General features: G+C 43.4%; 1 protein-coding gene across 1 annotated transcript; it reads right to left on the bottom strand.

Annotated features, from left to right (window-relative positions):
- Positions 1-625: 625 nt before the first annotated feature.
- hspbap1.L (HSPB (heat shock 27kDa) associated protein 1 L homeolog) lies at positions 626-22755 on the bottom strand. Its single transcript, NM_001095644.1, is given in 8 exon segments — positions 626-2596; positions 3270-3377; positions 5948-6031; positions 7862-8033; positions 10237-10373; positions 13609-13793; positions 16149-16334; positions 22700-22755. Coding segments are annotated over 8 exon segments (1341 nt in total). The 5' UTR covers positions 22728-22755; the 3' UTR covers positions 626-2155.
- Between the last annotated feature and the right edge of the window lie 353 nt (positions 22756-23108).

Here is a 23108-nt window from a genome sequence, read left to right as displayed (position 1 = left end):
CAGGAGCTGACAACAGTTAAAGGGAATGACAAGAGAGAAGTTGGAGCTAAATCACCAGCTGCTCTATTAATCAAATGGAGCTGTCAATTTACTCCCTGCTGCCGGTTCCCCCTTGTGATTCATGGAGCCAATAGCCATATCTGCAAGCTGGATCTCTCAGTGCCATGGGCTAGTTTGCTTAGATTCACAGCAGGCAGAATGTTATGAAAATAAGTCACTGGACAAGAGAGAATTATGGAAAATGAAGTGCAAGATCAGCGTAAGAGCATCAACCACCCAAAGCAACTGCCTATGCACTAAGAATCCTACTGCTTTTCCATGGGCAGTGGTTTCTTTGACCCACAACCTGCTGCCACCATCTGGCCAAATCCTTCTGAATAGTGAGACACCAAGGAACAGTGGCTATCAGGGATTTCTGTGAGTTCTAGTTAAAGCACTGACTGCTCATCACTGATCGTGTTAAAATTATACAGAGGAGGTTGAGGAGAAGCCCCAGTCTACATTACAAAGTCAACTTCCCCTTTAAATATTCATGTATGTGAGCACAGGAAACAGAGATCGCATTGTGCCACTGTGAAATTTATTCAAGAAAACAAGTTTAAGTGAAATCGACTAAAATCCCTCATTTTGTAAGAGCTAATTTATTGCACTGCTAAAAGCATCATTATGGCACATTAAGAGTCACGTGGACCCCTGAAACGCTGTTACATTGTCTCGCAGCTACAAACTGCCGGAGGCACAAATGCAGAAGAAACAAGTTGGTGCAATAATGTAGCGCGGGGCCAATAGCAATGCAGTAATGGAAAGTTTTGGGAAATAAGGGGAAACTTAGAATTCATTAATATCTGCAAAAAGGTCACATGATCTAAAGTAATGGCAAAAACTGGAAAACAAGAATAAAAGAACCTCTCTGGTGGATAAATCAGCATCAATCCCATCAGAACATGAGACTGGTACTGAGATAGCAACTTTGTTAAAGGAAAACTAAACCAAAAATTGTGTTTTGTCTAATGATAGAAAATACACTGTAAGTCCAAGCAACTTCCCAATATCCATTTCTTCCGTTTATAGTTAGGCGTAACCGCTATTGCTATTAGAAGCAATCTGTTTATATTCTCTGCACTGCTGGCTGACTCCTGAAATAGTGTAGCAGAGGCATGCTAATTACAGACCTGGAAGAGAATCGATATCTGATACAATGTTTCAAGTGCAAGAACCAGAGACCCAGTTCTGCATTTCCCAAAAAAAACAGAAAGCAACAGAAGGGAGGGCAAAAGAGAGAGGGGGGGAAAGAGATAAACACTATAACGAGAAGTAAAGAGGTGGCATCATGGAAATGCCATAAAGTGGCACAGAAGATTCAGTTGGTCTGCACTTTATAAGATTCGGCACCATTTCTTGCGAACATAATTTTTTAAAAGGAAAATACTGAACCTGTGGATCCCTGACTGGCTCCAGTTCAGTACCTACAGGGAGCAGTCTGTCAAACCCAGAATACAAATGTCATTACCAGAAGCACCAGAGTCAGGCAACTGACAGCGTTTGTACAGCAGCAGCACACACCACAATGATGGCACTGCAAGACAAGACTGATGGATAGAAAACTCAGGTCATAGTAGCACAATCAGCCAACTGGATTTTTAGATTTTGACCAGTAAAATCCAATGTGATCCTACTGTTAAAGATGATAGTGTGGATCAGATCAGATGGTGGTGCTGTTTTATTGCAGCCTTATGAGACACATTAGTCGTTGGGTTATACTGGTGAGAAGCGGTAATGCTAATAATCATCTATGAATCCGTTTTTTTGCAGGTTTTCTATGCAGTAACCTCTGAGCCAATCTTCCAGAAATACCAGAGCCTACTAACTATATAGAATTTTCCATTAAAATAGGTCCAAGAGATATAAAGAAACAAGACTAGGGGCGCTGTTATACATAATGTTGTTCTGCAGCAACAAAAAGTCTAGAGTTTCTCCTTAGATCTCAATGTTCCTAGTGCTCTCTCTATTGTGCAGAAGCAGTAAGGTACATATCCATGAAGGAAACTGCCTGGACTAGAAACCCAATACTGATTGCTCTTCTGAGGCTGGAAGTACCCTGAGATACTAACTTCCACTATATAATGCAGTAGGAGGCATGACACCTGCCTGGAGATTAAGGGTTGTGCCTTTGCAGCAAGAGCTCAGTTACAAGCTGGATGACTCGGGGATCCACCAAGCAGTCCATCACCTCATCACTTGATATGATTCGGCCTGAGTTTGATTGTCCAGGGCTGGAGTCATATGCTTTGACCATGGGGTGGGGTTGTATCTCTGTACTAGCATTCTGCTGCTTATCAGCTAAGGAATTCTCTGCCCTTCCTAGATTGGTCCCTTTAGGAATGGGTAAAACAGGAGTGAGAAAGGGCCCAAAAGGTGCACTGGGGAGGGAGACGTCTTCTGCAGCTTTTGCATCTTTCCCCGTCTTTCTCTTTTTGGGACCCGAGTTTCCTGGGCAGCTGTCACTGCTCTGTTGCTCCTGCTTGTGATGCTCTGCGTAGGCGGCAACCGATCTGCTCAGGTACTGCATGTTGGTCTGGTGGGAGGGGACCTCATCCTGCAAGAACCAACATTAGCCTATTAATGCAGCACATATAGAGCAGTCTGGATCTGCAGGGGATATTGGATTTACTAACCAAGGAGTCAGGTCCTGTCTAAAAATAGGAAAGAGTGTAACACAGGAAGAACAGATTCACTGCTCTGTACCTATGTACGTAGTGGGGGGGATCAGGTCTGGACTAGCATTCAGAATAGGCCCTGGCATTTCAGGTACACAGAGGCCCAAACAGCCCCCCACAGCCCAATCAATAATGACTGTCTATGGCATCTTACAACAGCCCCTCTGTCTTTTGCCAGAATCCACAGATTGCCAGTCCGGACCTGCGGGCGATATTGGATTTACTAACCCAGGAGTCAGGTCCTGTCTGAAAGTGGGAAAGAGAGCAACACTGGAAGAAGAGTGACAGAGATTCGCTGATCTGTACCTATGTAAGTATTGGATTCCAAAGGGTCTGATCGGAAAGAGAGCAGCCAGGCAGCAGAAAGTACAGAGTACCAGAGCTCTGTGAAGGGTGAAAGGAGATGGGATAGTTTCAGATGGAAAAAATTCCACCTTGAAATTAAAACATATTTATCCTTTAAGGGACATTGATACTTTCATATTCATCTATAGGATTGTACTGTATGTACTAGGGTATGGTTATTGCACACAGTAGCAGTTGGGCACTCACCTCGGTTGGATTGAGCCAGTCTAGGGTGCTGCGGGGATCAACAGATTTGAACAGACACACAAGTGTCCGTGTTATGGCCTCCTGCACGCGAAATTCATGATCAGAATCCTATATGTGAGAGCAAACACAGTCAGTCCTCCTCACTGAGAGCACAGCCCCCAGCACAACTTTGACAGCCCTGTATCACTTGTGTGCACAATACAGCCCCACGCTAATGCTACACAGGCTGAACCCATGGCCCTAGTAACAGGTGAGGTGTGACCATGTGAGAGGCAGAACAGGGGGCACAGATGTGTTTCCACAAGCTAAAGGCCTGTTACTAGTCCTTATCTTGCACAAGGGTCCATCAACTACATACTTTCCAGTAGTAAATTATCCCAACCCACGGATGTTGAGTATAGATGGGGGAGCACTTGATGTTGTGGTTCCTACAACTTCCTGTAGATGGCATGTGTCTCTAGATAAAGGCAGCGTATAGGCCTCTGAGTTACTGCACAGGGTACTTGCTCGCTCTAGAAGACAGTGAATGTGATTTTGGCACATCGGCTAATGGTACCAGCACAAGGGGCTAAACGATTGGCAGCTCTTATCCCTTCTCTGCTGGCAGAGCATGTGACACCTACATACAGCTAATGGAGAGAAAGTCATTATGGGCACTGGCTGATTTCCCTTCATGGAACACAGGAATGAGAAAGCAATGCATCACTCAATGCATAGATGGGGAACATTTCCCATGATGCACAACCCTGCACCGTAAGGCAAGGGGCTCTAACTTGTGTACCTACACTGATAGTTGTTTATCTAGCCCAAGAGGGCTCCTTCATTGCATAATTTACGCCTGCAGCTGGCTCAATATGAAAGATATTGTTTGATCTAATGTCTCCACCTTCTCCTGCTGTCTCCAATGGCGGATTAATGACATGTGGTGCTCTGAGGCTACATTCACACAGGCTCCCCTTCTAGGCTACTGCTGGGTCTGGATGTGTGTAGATCCAGGCACTTATGCACCCAAACTCTCTACACTGCATCTGGGTGCATACATTGTGCCTGCCGCCTTCTCCCAGCAGGTGCACCCAACAGACCCAGCAGCGCAAAAAATAAAAAAACATTAAATGAAAATATAAATAATAATTGAAAAAAAAGCTAGACGGGCCCCTGATCACACTGGACCCCTAGGCTATAGCCTAGGGTAGCTTGTGCATTAAACCCCCCAGACTGTCTCCATATTGCCCTACTCAGGCCCGGACTGGCAATCTATGGGTTCTGGCAAATGCCAGAGGGGCTGCTATAAGATGCCATAGAAAGTGACTATTTAGTGGGCTGGTGAGGGGATGTTTGGGCCTCTGTGTACCTGAACTGCCAGGGCCTATTTTGACTCCCAGTCCGGCCCCTACTTCATCTTGCCCTTCTGTTTTCCATCCTGCTCTACTGCACTCTCACATGCAAATGATCCGTGCCACCCAATGCCAATAACAAAGTTGGCCGTTGAGCAAAACACCATGGCCTTTTCTAACAAAAACAAGCAACACTAAACCAGAGGGACAGCTGGAGCCTGCCTATAATTCTCTGCATCCCAACATCAGCCAACAGCTGAAAAACTATACTTCAACAAAACTTAGAGCATGCTGGGGACTGTAGTTCACTAACAGCTACAGAGCCACTATGTAAGTCACAAGCCAATACAATACAGCCCTGTTACCCAGCATTATTTCCCCACTAATCCAGGGTAATGGGCAGTATGCTCCAGGCTAATATATTAATGGACCCTAGTACGTGCCTTTGTGTAAATGACTAGGCTAATGGAAGTGGTAAGTAATTCATACATTCAATAGGCCACAATCTACACCCGCCTGTCTGATATGTGCCGCTGATCCCTCTCTCTCCGCAGGCTAAAATGCTCTCATTAGCCACAAAACCATTATGCGCAAGACAAGCTGAAATTGGCACCATTATCCAAGGCTACATTATTAATAAGAGAGGGGAATGTGGACAGAGCACAAAAGGAGGAATAATACGCATTTGAGGTGATGAATCAATTATTGGGTTAGAAAATGTGAATTTCATTATAAGAAATATGCAGAAAATTCCTTTGCTGTAAAAGGTCTCAGGATTTGGAGAACTGAGCTATAAAGAGAAATCCTACCTCTGGCAGTTGTTAAAGGGTGTTGGGAGTTGAACAGCTGGAAGGCTACAGGCTAAACACTGTTGGTACTATAGAGAGTACATGTAGCCTGGATTGAAGAGACAGCAGGCAAGATGGAGACAGCAGGACGAGATAGAGACAGCAGGACGAGATAGAGACAGCAGGACGAGATAGAGACAGCAGGACGAGATAGAGACAGCAGGACGAGATAGAGACAGTAGGACGAGATGGAGACAGTAGGACGAGATGGAGACAGTAGGACGAGATAGAGACAGTAAAATGGATAGTAGGACAAGATGGAGACAGTAGAATGAGACGAAGATAGTAGGACAAGATTGAGATGGTAGAAGAAGACCGTTGAGAAAGTAGGGAAAGATGGTGAATGTAACAATTTATCATTATTTGCCCAGCCTGCAGGCAGATGTTGTTGAAGTGCAGCAATCTTTGTTACAAAAGATCGGAGGGGGGGTTTCTGAAAATTGCAGTTCAATAACAGCTGAGTGCAGAGAGTGCAGTAATTTGGAAATTAAATTACCAGCTCTATCCAGGAATTAATGCTGACTGTGATGTCATCGACTGACTGAACGTAATGCCACCAGTGTTGGGGCACGAAGAGAACCTGTGCAGGGAGAGAGGTAAAAAATCAGACATATTTTCAGTAATGTTTTGTGCCTGTATGTGGAGTATATTGCCCATGTGACTGCCTTTACTTCCTTTCTGTCGATGCACAGCAGTCCCAGTTTGCTTTAAAGCAGGAATCTGGAATTTCCACACAGAATCAGACGGCAGAATCTATTACCCTGTATCTCAATTGCATGTTTATAGTTACAGCACTGCTGCCTGGAGATGCCAGTGACTGAGAAAAGAGAGAGCAAGATCAAAAGGCTTGATTGAGATTTTCATAATAATTATATATATGAAATCTAAACCTTTAATGGGACACAGCACACTGATGGTATTATAAACATGGAGTAACATTACTGGGCAGTGGCCCTGGGCATCTCCCTCTCCCCCTGCCAAACATGTTATAGGGAAGTTGCTTAGAATCAGACGGACGAGACTGCAGGAGTTGGTTTGATAAAGACACTTATTTATCTCCCTGGGCATGTAATGACCCGGTTGCTGTATGGTTCCGTATAATGGAGCTAAACAAAAGTGCAGAGAAGAAGAGCACTGCTTAGACAACATGGCCCTGGGTGATTTATGCAGCAAGGCATCAGGCGCAGCGCCACACACCAATTTCTCTCGTTCTCCTGTAAGATGAATCAGACTGGCAGTGCGCTGCGTCTGTGCCCACTATATTTCATCTGGGAGAGGGGGTAACAGAGCAAGGAGGGCACATTAAGGAGTGTTTCAAAGCAGAAATCACTTGGCTGCCAGAGCAGAGCCCAATCCCCAGAGCGCCCATTTCCTTCCACCTCCCCCAGTTCCAGCAGTACAGTAAATGGCAGAGGGGCTGGTGCGGCAGAGACACAATGGCATCTGATTGATCGGCTCATTCAGCAATGAGATTTTCCCTTTAATGGCAGAGAAACACACAACCCTGTAGTACCCCGGCCTTTCAATCCCAAATTACAGAGCAGGAACAGCCTCACTCACTAAAGTGTTCTGCTGAGTACAAACTGCCGACAGCCTTAAATACTTATTTCCCTCCTGCTGGATACAAACAAGCGCAATGTGGCACTTTCACCTTCTGCTATTTTAGGGAATATTTACCCTTTATGCCTACACACACACATTCCACATCTGCCCTGTTATATAGTGCTCCTGTGCGGTGATTATTCTTCATCTATCACTGACGCAATAGAGCTTACAGTCTAATAACCCTCCCACTGTCTCACAGATACACACAGAGTGCAATAGTCTGCAGGACAGTTAAGTGTTGAGTGTAAATGGAATTGCTATCGAAAGTAGCATTTATCTCACGGTTTACATTCTCTGCACTGCTAGGTCTGACTCTTGAAACAATGTTGTAAGCTCCCTGCTTCTCTGTGTATACCCAGAAGGTGGCGCCATCGATAAATTAATGGGCAGCTTCAGCCTAAACATTTTTAAATATGTGAATGTGCAGAGTTGCTGCGCCTCCCAGCCCAAATGGCTATAAATTAAGCTCAGGAGTGTATGGTAAGGAAAGCAGTGACCGGAATAATAATACTGCCTACTCACATCTCTCCTGCAATATTTATTCATGGCTTAATGTGATTGACTCAATGGCACCGACTTCCAGAATATTAACTGCTCCCTTTACATTATTCCTGTGCCCCCAGAATATTCCTGCCCCAGGCAACAATGGGCCCAATTGTGCCTTCAGCAGTGCGAGGAAGTGGCACCGTATGCCCACCCCTGCCACAAAAATGAGAGAAGTAAATCTAGCACAGAATCAACCAATCATGTGAGAGTGAACAGAAAGAATGGAAATATATGAAGCAGGGAAGTGTTGTTCAGTTACCTGGCCTGGGTGTAAAGTGACCACATGTGGGCTGGCCCTGGAGAATAAAGGAAAGCGGCTCTGGTCTGGCTTTACAATGTTGACTTTGCTGAAAATACTGGACTCCTCATACGGTATTCTGGTGGGGTACATGTATGGGGTGTCTTCTGGGGGGAAAAGGTGCCATGTTTTCCTTAAAAAAAAAACAAAAAAAAAAAACCAGATCATAATGTTGTTCAGAATCTGATTTCTCTTCCATCATGCAAAATAAATAAATAAAACATTTTGGGTGCAGGTTCCCTTTAAATATGTAGTATTAAAGTCTTGGTTGGAGGGGCTGCCACAAAGCCATTTAGGTAAATATTGGAGGAAATGCTTATTTTGCTCTAATAGATACACCTGGAAGTCCATCCTAAAGGTCATTTAGGATGAGATTTGGGGTGAGTGCTCACTGAAACTCTAGCAGAGTGACTGATACTCCAATGTTTTTATATATCTGAAACCCTGTTATGCGCTAAGAGCCTGGAGGCCTGGAGGAGTATGTATTTGTGCCATGAGTAGTGGTACCTTAACCAAAAGAAATTCCTATAAAAGCTCACAATGCAATGGAACCAGTAGTAGTGACCACTCCGTGGATAAAGCACAGAGTCCCTCTTCCCTCCACACTGCACATAGTGGTGCAGTTATTATCTAATTGCATGTCCTTGATGGGGATGTACCAAGGTGTTGGAGCAAATCATATCTGGCTCTAATGGATGAACAAGCTCTGGATGAAATAATATTAACTGGGGAAATGAAGCGCAACGCCGAGGAAAGGGACACAATAGGACCCCGAGTGATAGCAAGCGACAGAGCAATGCAGAGCAACACGGCGGTGTGTAGTCAATAATGCAGACTATTATATAGTGAGAGGATCGGCACTTACAGATATTAGTATTGTGCTGGTGGGCCGGGGGCTCTGCTACAGAGACTCCAAAGCACATTTCATTTCACGCTTCAGTTAATCCCTGCAGACAAATGAGGTGCCCCCCTCCCCAGATGCACTGTGCTGCCGAGTAACCACTGGAAATGAGCCGTAAATTTATCAACGTCCAAAGAATATTGGAATAAAAGGAAGCAGAATATTAATATGGAAAATAAAAACACAAATAACTGTTTTCCTATAACAGCACTGCAACTGTCACATTGGGCTGAGCGGCTCTGGGGTAATAGACAAACAACTGGCTCAATATGAACACGTATTAAGAAGGTAATCAACCATTTTACCACAGTTTAGAGGACCTACTACTATTGCTGTAATAACTATTGTAAAAAATTAAAGGAGAACTTCAGTCAAAATTATTTTTTTCCTAATAACAGAAAACGGGATTCTAAACAATTTCCCAATACAGGTATAGGACCTGTTATTCAAAAAAAATATTAAAAAACCTATTTTATCATGTTAGTCAAGCAAAATAAACTTTAATTACACTATATAGATTATTTGACTCTTGTTTCCTTCCGTCTGGAAATTCATAATTATAGCAAGCAGGCAGGAGCCATTTTGTGGACCCTGTTATTAAGGCAAGCCTTGCATAATCTCAAAATCTTGTTTGTGCACCAGAATGGGGGACCTGCTGTCCATCTCCATGCCCTGGTTACACAAGTAAATGGTAAAGTGAGAGGGCGACTGTGGGAGAGCAGTGACATCTAGTAAATGCTCAGTGGAAAGTGAAAGTAATTGCCTGCCCCGTCTCTATGCCTAAGGCATAGAGGAGGGGCAGGCAAGATTTGATTGACAGCTGAGATTTTAAAATTAGTTTACATCTATGAATGCTTTAATAAAAAAAAAAAAGAATTTTTATCTCATGTTTAATTTGAAAAGGACTTTTATTATACAGCTTTTTGTCTACTAGAAAATCATGTAAACATTAAATAAACCCAATAGGCTGGTTTTGCTTCCAATAAGGATTGATTATACAGTATCTGTTTGGATCAAATACAAGCTACTGTTTTATTATTACAAAGAAAAACAAAATCCTTTCTAAAATTTATAAAAATTTGGATTATTAGTGGTCTATGTGAGGCTGCCTTTCCGTAATTTCAAGCTTTCTGGATAACAGGGTTCTGGATAACGGATCCCATACCTGTACACATTCATTTCAGAATTTCATTGTTTTTTTTCCCACTCTTTTCAGATATGTGTTGGGGATTCCAATAAGCACCTGCTTTGAGGTCACTGAGAGCTAAAACCAAGGGGTTGTTGAGATACTGAGCCACTGGTTGGGGATCACAGTGTTAGAGGGTGAGGATTTGGGGACAGTGGGTCTGCTCGGTTATCATGTAGAAAGGTATGCACCATTCCATTGTTCAAGTCCCTCCTATGCAACCCAGCCCCACATGTAGAACACTCTTACCTGCCTTCCACCTGTAGCACCAAATTGCAGCCATAGGAATCCACATGGCATGGAGTATTGGCCCCGAAGCTACCAACCCAGAGGGAACTTTCCTTGCCATCTCTTCCGGGAAACCCAAAATCCGCCCACACCACGTCCTGCACAAACACGACACGAGAGATTATGGGCATGTTGATACAAAGTAGAGTTTTGATTCTCTGTACATGCTGGGCTGCTCTCTTTCCCAGGTCGTAGGTGTGTTTAGCCTTGTAAGTCTTGTAAGACAGGGCTAAGGCTGCAACTACACTGAGCGGATTCTTAGCCTCCTCACAAACGCAGACTGAGAAATAGCCCAGTGTGCCTATAGCCGTGCCAATGTGCAACAATTTGGTTGACCTTTGATGGGTATGGGGCCCCTCAAGTGACCAGACTGCCCTACCTGGCTCATACTCATTAACTCGAAATATTCATCAGGAACAAGGACCAATACCTATGAGTGGCCACAGGAAAGAGAGCAGCCCAGGAGCAGTAAGCAAATGGAATTTGTGAGCATGGGTACAGAATTAATCTCTAGGTATCTTGCATGTATTCTCTTGAACAACCAGCATTAAAGCAAATGGACATGGGTTTAATTTTTAGTGCATTTACCCTTTAATATCTGGGGGTGGGGGCAAGTTTTTAATTATAAGGGACAGCTTTGTGACCCAAGATTTATTTTCAGATAATTCATTCTCTTAATTATTACTGTGTAATGAAGGAAAAACTGATTCATCTCCACCCCCTCCCCATGGCATGGACTAACAAGGCAATGTTGAGCCCACAGCATGGAGCACAAACTCCCCAGATTTATAATATAAAGAATCAGATTCACTTGGCCCCACTAGGAGCTGCTCTGTCTCCATACTGAGCTCATTTCTGAGATATCTCCATACAGAGGAGAGAAATTACGCCAAGGCAGTGGCGCAGGCAGGAAATTTATGTCCTGAGTTACGCGCTGAAGGTGACGGCTAATGCAGCCCAGTGTTATCATGTCGGGGAACCAGACTCTGGAACACAGATATTAATAGCACTCACATCTATGGGAATCATTGTGGCCCAGTATCAGGCTTAAATATAACCAGAACCAGATTTTAATCTCTTCATCACGACAATAAAGGGGGTTGTAAGAACATTGATCTTATATGTATTTGTTTTATTTCAATTCAAGAGAAGTTATTTTCTTTATTCCCATACAGGAGCTGTTACTGTTCTAATGATACACTGGGAGAGACAAGTTGGTGGGTAATAAGCTGGGTGAGATGGACTGGCTGGTAACAAAGGCTGGCGGGTAACACGCTGGGGGGGCAGGGGCTGGCGGGTAACTCGCTGGGGGGGACAGGGGTTGGCGAGTAACACGCTGGGGAAGACAGGAGCTGGTCAGTAATACACAAGTGGACACCGGGCTGGTGGGTGACACACTTGGGGAGACAGACTGGTGGGTAACACATTGGGGAAGACATGGCTGGCGGGTAACAGACTGGGGGAGAGAGAACTGGTGGATAACAGACTTGGGGAGACAGGGACAGGGGGTAACGGACTGGGGGAGACAGGACTGGTGGGTAACGGTCTAGGGGAGACAGGGATTGATGGGTAACAGACTGGGGGAGACAGGGACTGGTGGGTAACAGACTGGGGGAGACAGGGACTGGCGCGTAACAGACTGGGGGAGACAGGGACTGGCGCGTAACAGACTGGGGGAGACAGGGACTGGCAGGTAACAGACTGGGGGAGACAGGGACTGGCAGGTAACAGACTGGGGGAGACAGGGACTTGCGGGTAACAGACTGGGGGAGACAGGGTCTGGCGGGTAACAAACTTGGGGAGACAGGGACTGGCGGGTAACAGACTGGGGGAGACAGGGACTGGCGGGTAACAGACTGGGGGAGACAGGGACTGGCGGGTAACAGACTGGGGGAGACAGGGACTTGCGGGTAACAGACTGGGGGAGACAGGGACTGGCGGGTAACAGACTAGGGGAGAGAGAGCTGGTGGATAACAGACTGGGGGAGACAGGGACTGTTGGGTAACAGACTGGGGGAGACAGGGACTGGCGGGGTAACAGACTGGGGGAGACAGGGACTGGCGGGTAACAGACTGGGGGAGACAGGGACTGGCGGGTAACAGACTGGGGGAGACAGGGACTGGCGGATAACAGACTGGGGGAGACAGGGACTGGCGGGTAACAGACTGGGGGAGACAGGGACTGGTGGGTAACAGACTGGGGGGAGATAGTGACTGGTGGGTAACAGACTGGGGGAGACAAGGACTGGCAGGTAACAAGACTGGGGGAGACAGGGACTGGTGGGTAACAGAATGGGGGAGAGAGAGCTGGTGGATAACAGACTGGGGGAGAAACTGCTGGTGGATAACAGACTGGGGGAGAGAGAGCTGGTGGATAACAGACTGGGGGAGACAGGGCTGGCTGGTCTATGAATCTTACAATTAATATTGAACAAACAGAAGCACTTCCATTAATCTTGTAATATTTGATTACAAATGATAATGAACTAATGAGTATTGCGCTGGAGCACACAGAATATTGCCTCCCACAGCTCAGTTCCGAGCAGAGTGTCTAATAAAACAGTGAAAGGAAAACACACGAAAGGAATAAAAAAGGCGATTAAAAAGGACTTTCCAGACATGAATCAAGGTCAGGCTGATAATCAGCCTTGGGAACATGCTAATTTGTCCTGCCAGCTAATTGTCAGCCTTTTTATTTTGCACGGGAGACCGATAACGCATGGCACACACTACAGCAAAGTTATCACAAGGAATGGAACATCTTGCAGAGAAACAGTAAATAGGCTCCATTAACCCACTCACTGCCAGAAGGAAAGGCATGCTGGGACATGGTTATAACCTTAAATACACACAGAGCCATTAATGATGAGAGACTGATGTGGGCAAGAGGCATAAAGATACAAGATAAGGCTCAGCGGGCGGAATAACGGGGTGGGCTCTGTGCATCTGCTAAGCATACGAGAGATAAACAGAATAATGTGGACTTTGAATAGATACAAATGGTGCAATTAATCACCAGCAGTGCCCAGACCCAGATGCTCTCCTCTGCCATTTCCAGCAACATCACTTGAGCAAACCTTTAGCCCAAAGTCAGTGCAAGTGGCAGCCCCAGCAGTGATAATCCAGGATCCCGGATATGAAGCTCTGCCTGCAACTAAATTGTAACAGCTGCTCTGTTACAGTAGGGAGGGGTGCTGGGTTTTCATTTGGAGGGGTTGAACTTGATGGACTTTGTCTTTTTTCAAAGTGGGGCATCATAAACATGTAGCAAATTACTATTTTGACCATTAGGACACACAAAGCAGTGTTTCTCACTACCCTCCTGTTCTTTACCTGCAGCATCTCTGCTTGGTCTTTAAACACTACCGCCAGGTATTTGTAGTCTGCATAGGCCCAGTATTCAGAGTGATCATAATCAGAGAATGAGCCCCAATCATCTTGTGAAGTTCCACCGACCCACTTCTGGAACTGCCCTAGGGTGCCACTGATGTAACTGCAATGGGTTTCAAACTGGGGTTCTGTAAGAAAAGCCACACAAGGAACATAAAGGAGATGGTCAATATTATTTACACTAAGGAGGGGCAGTAGTTAAATTTTTATTTTTGCGACCGTTCCCTTTAAGTTGGCATCTTATTGCCCAGTGTTTGGGAACCTCCGACAGGCTTCCCCGATCGATATCATGTCGATCAGCCCATCTTAAAAATCCTGTTGGGTCGAGGACCAAATTGGTTTGTTGATGCGGTTCTCTAACTGACTGCCCGTTTTCTTCTCTTGTGATCCGATTGTTGGGCCCTAGGGCCCACGATCAGATCAGCCAGATATTAGCCACCTCAAGGTGGGCATATCTTGAAGAGATCAGCTTGTTTGGCAACCTCACCAAACAAACGGATATCCATATGTATGGCCATCTTAAATCGGCAGATTTATTGCCCAGTGTATGGGGCCCTCCGACAGGCTTAAAGGAGAACTAAAACCTAAAAAAGAATGTGCCTAAAAATGCCATATTTTATATGTTGCACCAGCCTAAAATTTCAGCTTCTCAATAGCAGCAATAATCCAGGACTTCAAACTTGTCAGAGGGTGGTCACCATCTTGAAAAGTGTCTCACATGCTCAGTGGGCTCTGAGCAGCTGTTCTCTAATCTTAGGGGTTGTCGCAAATTATCAAGCAGAAAATGAGGTTGGTCTGTAATATAAGCTGATGCTAAAGGGCTGATTATTAAATTCTGATGCTAGACACACTGGTTTCTGTGCTGCCATGTTGCATCTGTATAAATTACTAATCAGCCTTACATTGTGACATTTCTATTCTATGTGTACTGTATATTGTGAGTGGGTCCCTAAGCTCAGTAAGTGACAGGAGCACAGAGCATGTGCAGTGAATCAGCAGAAAAGAAGATGGGGAGCTACTGGGGCATCTTTGGAGACACAGATCTTTACTGCTAAAGGGCTGTGGTTGCCTTGGGCTGGAACAGAAACACAAAATATAATGTACAACATTTCTAGCCTACTTCTTTAGTTAAGCTTTAGTTCTCCTTTAAAAATCCCATCAGATTGAGGACCGAATCAGTTTATGAATCAATTCTGATCCAGGCTGCATTGATTTCTATGCTGCCATGTAATGTGAATCTGAATTAATTACTAATCAGCCTTGCATTCTTATATATCTATAGTTGCATACTGAAAAGTGGTCCCTGAGTTCTGATAACGGACAGCAGACCAAAACATGTACTGTCAATTAGACATCTCTGACCCTAGTCCAGTCCTGATGCAGAAACTGTATCTCTAATCCTAATACAAGGCTGCAGGTAAGTGATACAAATGATAACATTACAGGGAATAAAGTTAAGATCTGCAGCATTTTGTGTTCTTGATTTCATTGCTGTTCAGAGAGTTGGGAGGCAGACGGTGTTGCAAGAGAGGAAAGTCTGATTCCCCCCTCCCGTTACAGTAGAGGGGGTGCACGAAAGCTGTCTGTTCCCTGTCTTGGCCTGAGATGATCACAGACGCAGACAAGGTGAGTGATCATTAGTAGTGATTTAGTATTCTCTCCCCGCAGCAAGTACAGGGCTCAGTCATGTTGTGTCAGGATGAAGGAACATATCACCTTGATGGTTATAAAGCTCAGGCAGAGCAGCTCCATGAGCTTAGGGTGAAAACAAGGGAAGCTCCTGCAAATATATCTCTTCCTAAACCACAATTATCTGTCTGACATTTAACTCTCTCTGCCAGCTGCAAAACACGAAATCCTAGCAGTATAGCGAGAAGAATTGCACTGTCCCTTGTACTTGATATACATTAGTAGACTTTTTTTTATGAAGATCCAAATTACAGAAAGATGCATTATCCGGAAACACCCAGATCTCCGAGTCCTGAATAATAGATCCCATACCTGTACTGCAAACACCGAGATGTATCACAAATGCTGATGGCTGTTGCTGCTAAAGTGTGCCATATATAAGGCATTATGATCCTGACATGGAATTATGGTATCTCTCTGTGCAGGCTATGAGCAAACGTAGAGGGCTGTTCCTGCTGAATTGTGTTAAGTACAGAGGAATACATATGCTGCTGGAGTTTTTTAGTATCACTCTATACAGGCTATGAGTCTGCTCAAGTGTGCAAAGTAAAATCCCTCTGGCTGTGAGGCTACACCCAGCACTTTGTATGATGGTATGTGGCACTATGGAAAGACTATTTATTGGAAAGATAAGAAGGATCAGCCCACACTGAGAACAGTAAAGGCTTATGCAGTCAGTAAAAGCAAAAGAAAAAGTAAGCAGAAAATAATTCTACCTATTAACATTTCTGGAGGGAATGAAGGAATATGAGTCCTTTCACTCATATTCAATATATGATATTGAAGAGGCTTACCTGTATTTAACACCTTCCTCCCAATCCTGAAGCACAACAGGTTATCCCTTAGTACAGATGACAGGTAGTCGACATTCCAAGCTGAGGCCGGCCAATCAGACACCATATGGTTGAAGACAGTGGGTTGGGTAAGATTTAGGATGAGATCTCTTGTTTGCTGAGGTGTGAAGGGTTTTGGTAATTGACCTGTAACCAAATAATGAGAGTCACAATGTTACTGCTTGGTGCCCCCAGGCTGCTCACACAGACTAATGTGCTGCATTCATCTTTGAAATGTCAATGCTAGAAGGGATGGGGCAACTTGCTCTCTAAACTCTGGAAACTTACAATCAATATTATTTCCTTGTAATATACAGTTCTGCCTTATTAGGAAGAAATATCCAGGATGTTTTATGAAGAATACTGTTACTATGCTCAGCTTAGGGGTGCCAAATTTCCAGAGGGGCGAAAGCCTATAGGAAGGGTCTGTGACTGTGAAATAGCAGGTATAGTAGGGAGAGATGGTGCCTATAGTAGCAGTGGGGATAATAGTTTCTGGGAAGGGACTGTGGCTGTGGGATATCACGTATAGTAGGGAGAGATGGTGCCTATAGTAACAGTGGGATAATAGTCTATGGGAAGAGACTGTGACTGTGGGATAGCTGGTATAGTAGGGAGAGATGGTGCCTATAGTAACAGTGGGGATAATAGTCTATGGGAAGGGACTGTGACTGTGGGATATCAGGTATTGTAGGGAGAAATGGTGCCTATAGTAGCAGTGGGGATAATAGTTTCTGGGAAGGGACTGGGGGTGTGAGCACATTCCTGTATATTTCTATTGCCCATGCAACACTGGAGATGGCCCTGATTATGCCATTTTACTACATATTCCCAGCAGCAATATCAGTCAAAGGAAATCCTTAAAAATATAACTCAGCCTTAAAAAAATGACTATTTTACTATGCCAGAGATCTTGCATTTAACAGCAGCGCTTACACATTACAGTGGCTCCTGATTTACTAACAAAGCCTGTTAAAAGTTAACTGTTTTTGGATTGCAGCTCTGTGCAATAAATAAAGTGCAAATCCTTTAGCGTCTCCCCACGAGCCATAAAGAGAACTCCTCGATGATCGATAGAACAAGCAGAGGAAAATCTCACTAAAGCACCAACTGATTAAGTAACAACGAAGAGAGACATGCCCATAAAACTTGGCAAAATAGATGCAGTTCCCTGACGCTCGACTCCCGGATGTCATTAGGGAGGCAGAAGGGATCGAGACTGCAACTCAATGATAAAGGCACAGGCCTCTGGCAGCAGCGAAAGTAAAGATGGGAAATCAATATGGGGCAGATAAACTAAACTGCATCCATTGCACTCGCAGACCTGGCAAACCCCATAGGTGGGGCAGTGCTGACTTAAAAAATGTAAAACAGGTCAGCCTTGCTCAGACCTAACCATCATTCTGAACAGAACCTGCAAGCTAAATAAAAAAAAATAAAAAATAAAATAAATATATATATATATATATATATATATATATATATATATATATATATATATATATAATATATATATAATATATATATATATATATATATTGAAAAGAGGGTCAGCACACTCTGTATGATTAAGGTGAAAAAAAGTGTTGATTTATTCACACATCATCCGACGTTTCGGTCCCACATGGGGACCTTTCCCTCAGACATCCTCAGTTTTCCCTGTAGTCTTTTTAAGTGCACATGTAATAGAAAATTCTATTGTGTATGTGTGTGTGTGTGTATATATATATATATATATATATATATATATATATATATATATATATATATATATAATGTCAGACAGTGCCTGCACTCGGTCATAGACGAAGCCAGAGGTGCACGACCAAGTTTGTAGCAATATTGAAAAGAGGGTCAGCACACTGAGGATGTCCCTTTTAACGGGTATACATAATATGTAATTCTATGCAAATTTGCCATATACGGTTATTAAAAATTTTCATTGGTTTTCAAGTTACTTACTGAAAGTTTTATGCGTATTGCTATTTATATCATCTGCACTGCTGGTTCTGACTCCTAAAGCAATGCAGCATAAGCCAGGTAATTGAAAGCCCTGGAGGATAACCGACCTCTGCTACATTCTTTCAAGAGTCAGAACCAGAGAACAGAAAGGTACAGGGACGCGCCGCCAATGAGGCGAGCTGAGACGCTCGCCTCAGGCGGCAAAGCCGAAGCGGTTTCCAGGGGCGGCAAAAAGCCGCTCCTGCACCTTTAAGAGCCGAATTTCCGGTTTTTAAACCGGAAATTCGGCTTTACTAATGCGAGAGAGCGCAATTGCGCTCTCCGCATTAGTGTTCCTGCCTCCCCTCCCGACAAGTAAGTCGGCGAGGGGGGGGCGGCATTGCAGGAGCCGCCTCAGGCGGCGCTTAGGTCCTAATCGGCGCTGGAAAGGTACGGTCAGACACTGCTTTCATTTGCAATTACATTTTAAATAACTTTAAAACCACTGAATATCTATAATAAACTTTAATTACACTATATAAATTATTTGAATCTTGTTTCCTTCAGTCTGGGAATGAATAATTATAGCAAGCAGGCAGGCGCCATTTTGTCTACACTGTTATTAAGGCAAGCCTTGCATCATCTTAAAGTCTTGTTTGTGCACCAGAATGGGGGACCTGATATCCATCCCTATGCACTGGCTACACAAGGGGCAGGCAATATTTGATTGACAGTGGAGATTTTGAAATGAGTTTACAACAGCTATGAATGCTGTAATAAAAAATGTATTTCATGTTTAATTTGAAAAGGACTTTTATTATACAGCTTTTTATGTCTGGGTGACAAGTCCACTTTAATCACAATCAGGGGCGGAATGGCCTCAAGAAGCACGTGTGTGGCAAAGGGTGCAGGGGGAGGTTTGGGAACATTGCAGGCAGTGTTTAAGCATAATAGTGTATGGATGGATCAGGGACATAGCCATGTGTTTAATATTGGGGGAAATCACAATAATTGGGAGAACAAGGTGCTTCAGAACATAATGTAAATCGCTCACCAGATAGTTATTGTGGTCCAGGTGCTCCAGCCCTAGACCCACAGCTTTAGGGAGTGGTAAACCAGGATATATAATGAAGAGTAGGGGTATCTGTCTTTATTAATCAAAATTAAAAATAAATTTGCATCTCCATGTGCCCTATGTGTTTTGTACCTACAGGAGTACTTAGTCATGGGCTGTGATATCCCCCACAGGAAATGAGCATTTATACAAAAAACAACTAATCAAAAACTATTAAAGGAAAAAAAAAAAAGCAGTTCTTAAAGGGATCCTGTCATCGGAAAACATGTTTTTTTCAAAACACATCAGTTAATAGTACTGCTCCAGCAGAATTCTGCACTGAAATCCATTTTTAGAAAGAGCAAACTGATTTTTTCATATTCAATTTTGAAATCTGACATGGGGCTAAACATTTTGTCAGTTTCCCAGCTGCCCCTGGTCATGTGACTTGTGCCTGCACTTTAGGAGAGAAACAGCAGGCTACTGTTTTTCCTTCTCAATGTAACTTAAGGAGTCTCAGTGAGACATGGGTTTTTACTATTGAGTGTTGTTCTTAGATCTACCAGGCAGCTGTTATCTTGTGTTAGGGAGCTGTTATCTGGTTACCTTCCCATTGTTCTTTTGTTTGGCTGCTGGGGGGTGGGAAGGGAGGGGGTGATATCACTCCAACTTGCAGTACAGCAGTAAAGAGTGATTGAAGTTTATCAGAGCACAAGTCACATGACTTGGGGCAGCTGGGAAATTGACAATATGTCTAACCCCATGTCAGATTTCAAAATTGAATATAAAAAAATCTGTTTGCCCTTTTGAGAAATGGATTTCAGTGCAGAATTCTGCTGGAGCAGCACTATTAACTGAGTCATTTTGAAAAAAAAAATGTTTTTTTCCCAGGACAGTATCCCTTTAAAGAGATAGTGTTCCATATACTGTATATATCTTAAAAGAACTACCGGTACATCAACATGTATATAATATACAAAAGGTCAATGAACATATATCATAAAAATAAATTAAAATGAACAAAATATGTACAAAAATAATGGCAACGAGAATGCACAAAGTATGTCGATATACAAACATGTCCTATTGATTAGTAGTAGCATGAGATTGAACATCCAAAAGACCTCTCTTTTAGAAGGTATTTTAGACAGATTCCCTGCACGCTTATCAAGATTAACTCTTTTAATGCCTTGTACACTGTTTTGACACGTTAGTGTCTTTATGTATATTAATATCAGATAGTTGTTCTCGGATTCTCCCCCACTGCAGCAACAGCCAAGGGTTCACTGCTGTCTGACTATACTATAAATAAATATATATAAATAATATAAAGAGTAACAACTAAACTAGAACCTCCACATGGCATGCTCTCACTGGGTTGCATCCCTATGATGTTACAAGTGTTGTCATACTAATTCTAACTCCATGCAACATGTCATTTTTGGACAATGGTTTCACCATGTATACTATATTGAGGACAGGGGCTTTTGGATTTAATGACAAAAAATATGTCACCTTTTTCAGATTTTCTGATAAAGCATTTGACTGCCAGGACATTATTTTACCATCCAAAAACAAAACCCAAGGTCAGAACCTCACCAGTTCAAATATATAAATAATCTTGTAGGCAATTTAGAAATAGTTTTGGGGAGAATGTCTATTTGCCCTGGTAGATGCATAAAAAAACAAAACACTGTGAAACAGAGAAATAAAATTGTGGCTTTGACCTAAACATGGATGATCAATCGCATTAATATGCCTTTAAGATGTGTTAAATGCCAATAGAGAAAACAATGTAACACAGAAAAGTTTGACCCTGCTGCTTTGAAGATTAATACCTCACATTCCCCTAAAAAGGCAGCATTTGCCTGACTTCTGCCTTGCCTTTTATATGTGGATATCATTACAGACAATATCTTGGGAAATGCACATGTAAAGAAAGCATATTTGTTATATACCCAGCCTTTAGTGAATAGCCTGAAAAACTCACACAGTGTACCCAGTATTGCTTCCAGTCTTATCACTCTGCTGAATATTTTGGAACTGCAATGTTAACAGCTATGTAACAAAGAGGTAAGTGTGGGGTTAATGGGCCAGCTGCTGGGGTGTCACCTACAGTAGGGACTTTGTTGTGAGCTTCGGGGAAGTCTCACAGATCATTATAGAATTACACATCCCTATGATACTTTACAGGGAACGTTACTGTGGGAATAGTGTAAAGAGAAGGAGCTTCAGAGAACTCACACCTTGTCTCTCAGCACCAAGTCGATCTGCAAACACAGAGATAATCTTATAGGAGAGAACGCTGGCTGAGAAACAGATGCAGATCTAGCATTATATTTTTATAATACACAAGAGCCATGAATATCCTGTAAATTATATGCTTAGTGATGTCATTTGTTATAATCTGAGTTTAGTAATATCATTTCATTTTGGACTTCGGCCTCGTGCTTCTATATGATCATGGAACTCTTTGGTAACTTATAATATCCTTATATTTTACAAGAGGGGGTACGTTATTCACTATATAATACACAAAAGCCATGAATATCCTGTAAATTATATCCTTATAAACGTTTACTAGTGATGTCATCGGTTATAAACGGACACCCAACCAATACTGATTTTAGCTGCAGACTAATTGCCATGAGGTCAAAGCATTTTCATAATGTTTTAGTTGTTTTCAGTGGACTGGTTTTAGTTCTGTTCCACCCTACATTCAATCGTCCTTGGCACACGGCACTAAAACAGGCAACTAAGCAGGGTTGTAGTGGAATTTGTGTACAATTCCAGCCCAATGATAACAACTCAGTTACCTGTGGCAGCAGGAGGAGCTGTGAGCATTGACGCTCTGGATCTATTCTATACATATGCGTACGGAGTCTGTCCAATGACAGCTGTCAGTTAACTGCTATAAAGCTGAAGGTTACTGACATACCTACTAACTAAACTAAAGTTTATGGCAAGCACAGTGTGGGAAAAGTACATATTTGGTGGTGCTGTTAGTATGTGGGTGGGTAATTGGTTGTGTTACGGTTAGGTGGGGACTGGGGGTATGTTGTGTGGCATTGCTGTTAGCTGGGTGAGGATTTGTTTGATGGCACTGCTGCTAGATGGGTGCATGTGACTTTGGTGGCACTGCAATAAGCTCAGCATAAAGTAGCTACTGCAGGAGAAGGACAACTACTTTGATAATCATGGGTTGTGTTTTTTCAGGGGCAGATACTACATCAAATATTGCGCAGGTTTTGTTGGGAGGGGGGAGAGTGGTGCTACTATGCTCACTATTGGGCAGGACAGGATTGGGTTTTGCCCGAATCCTGTACTTAGCTCACTATGGGGCAGTTTCTAGGGAAACCTGTCAGGTGTTAAAAGTTAATAATTGAAGCTTTGGCTGGTGATCAAGTAGAGGCAGGTACAATGAAAGCTCAGGGGTAGATAACACGATAAACCCTCTGTGTGTGAACACCGTGACATCCTACTACCGCTGAGAGCTGGCGCCAACCAATGAAAGTACCTCTCTCTCCCTCCTGCGCAGGCTCCATGGCCCCTTCACTTCAGTCTCTCCGTCGCGCAGATTATACGTCAAAGCGGCTCAGCGGCCATCCCATTAGTGACGTCGCGCTAATTATACATCACAGCTCCTGCCCGAGTACGCGTGTAATTATGTTCCATTCAAAACAACAATCCAGTGGGTTATTTACTTGCTTTACAAACAAAATATTAGAATAGACTGCGGTCACCAGAGATAAGAATCTGGCATTCTGCTTCAAACACTCCTACATCGCAGACATTGTGGTTTTGCTGATACTTACACTAAATACAGAGAATAAGGCAGGTTACTGGGGATTGTGACTTTCAATGTAGCAATGGATGTCAGGATATTAAAGGGTTGGTTCACCCTTAAATTAACTTTAAATATGTCA

This window comes from Xenopus laevis, chromosome 9_10L (genome assembly GCF_017654675.1).
Source record: "Xenopus laevis strain J_2021 chromosome 9_10L, Xenopus_laevis_v10.1, whole genome shotgun sequence".
Classification (NCBI taxonomy): domain Eukaryota; kingdom Metazoa; phylum Chordata; class Amphibia; order Anura; family Pipidae; genus Xenopus; species Xenopus laevis.
The sequence above is the reverse complement of the archived record's forward strand: the minus strand, read 5'-3'. Positions and strand labels throughout refer to the sequence as shown.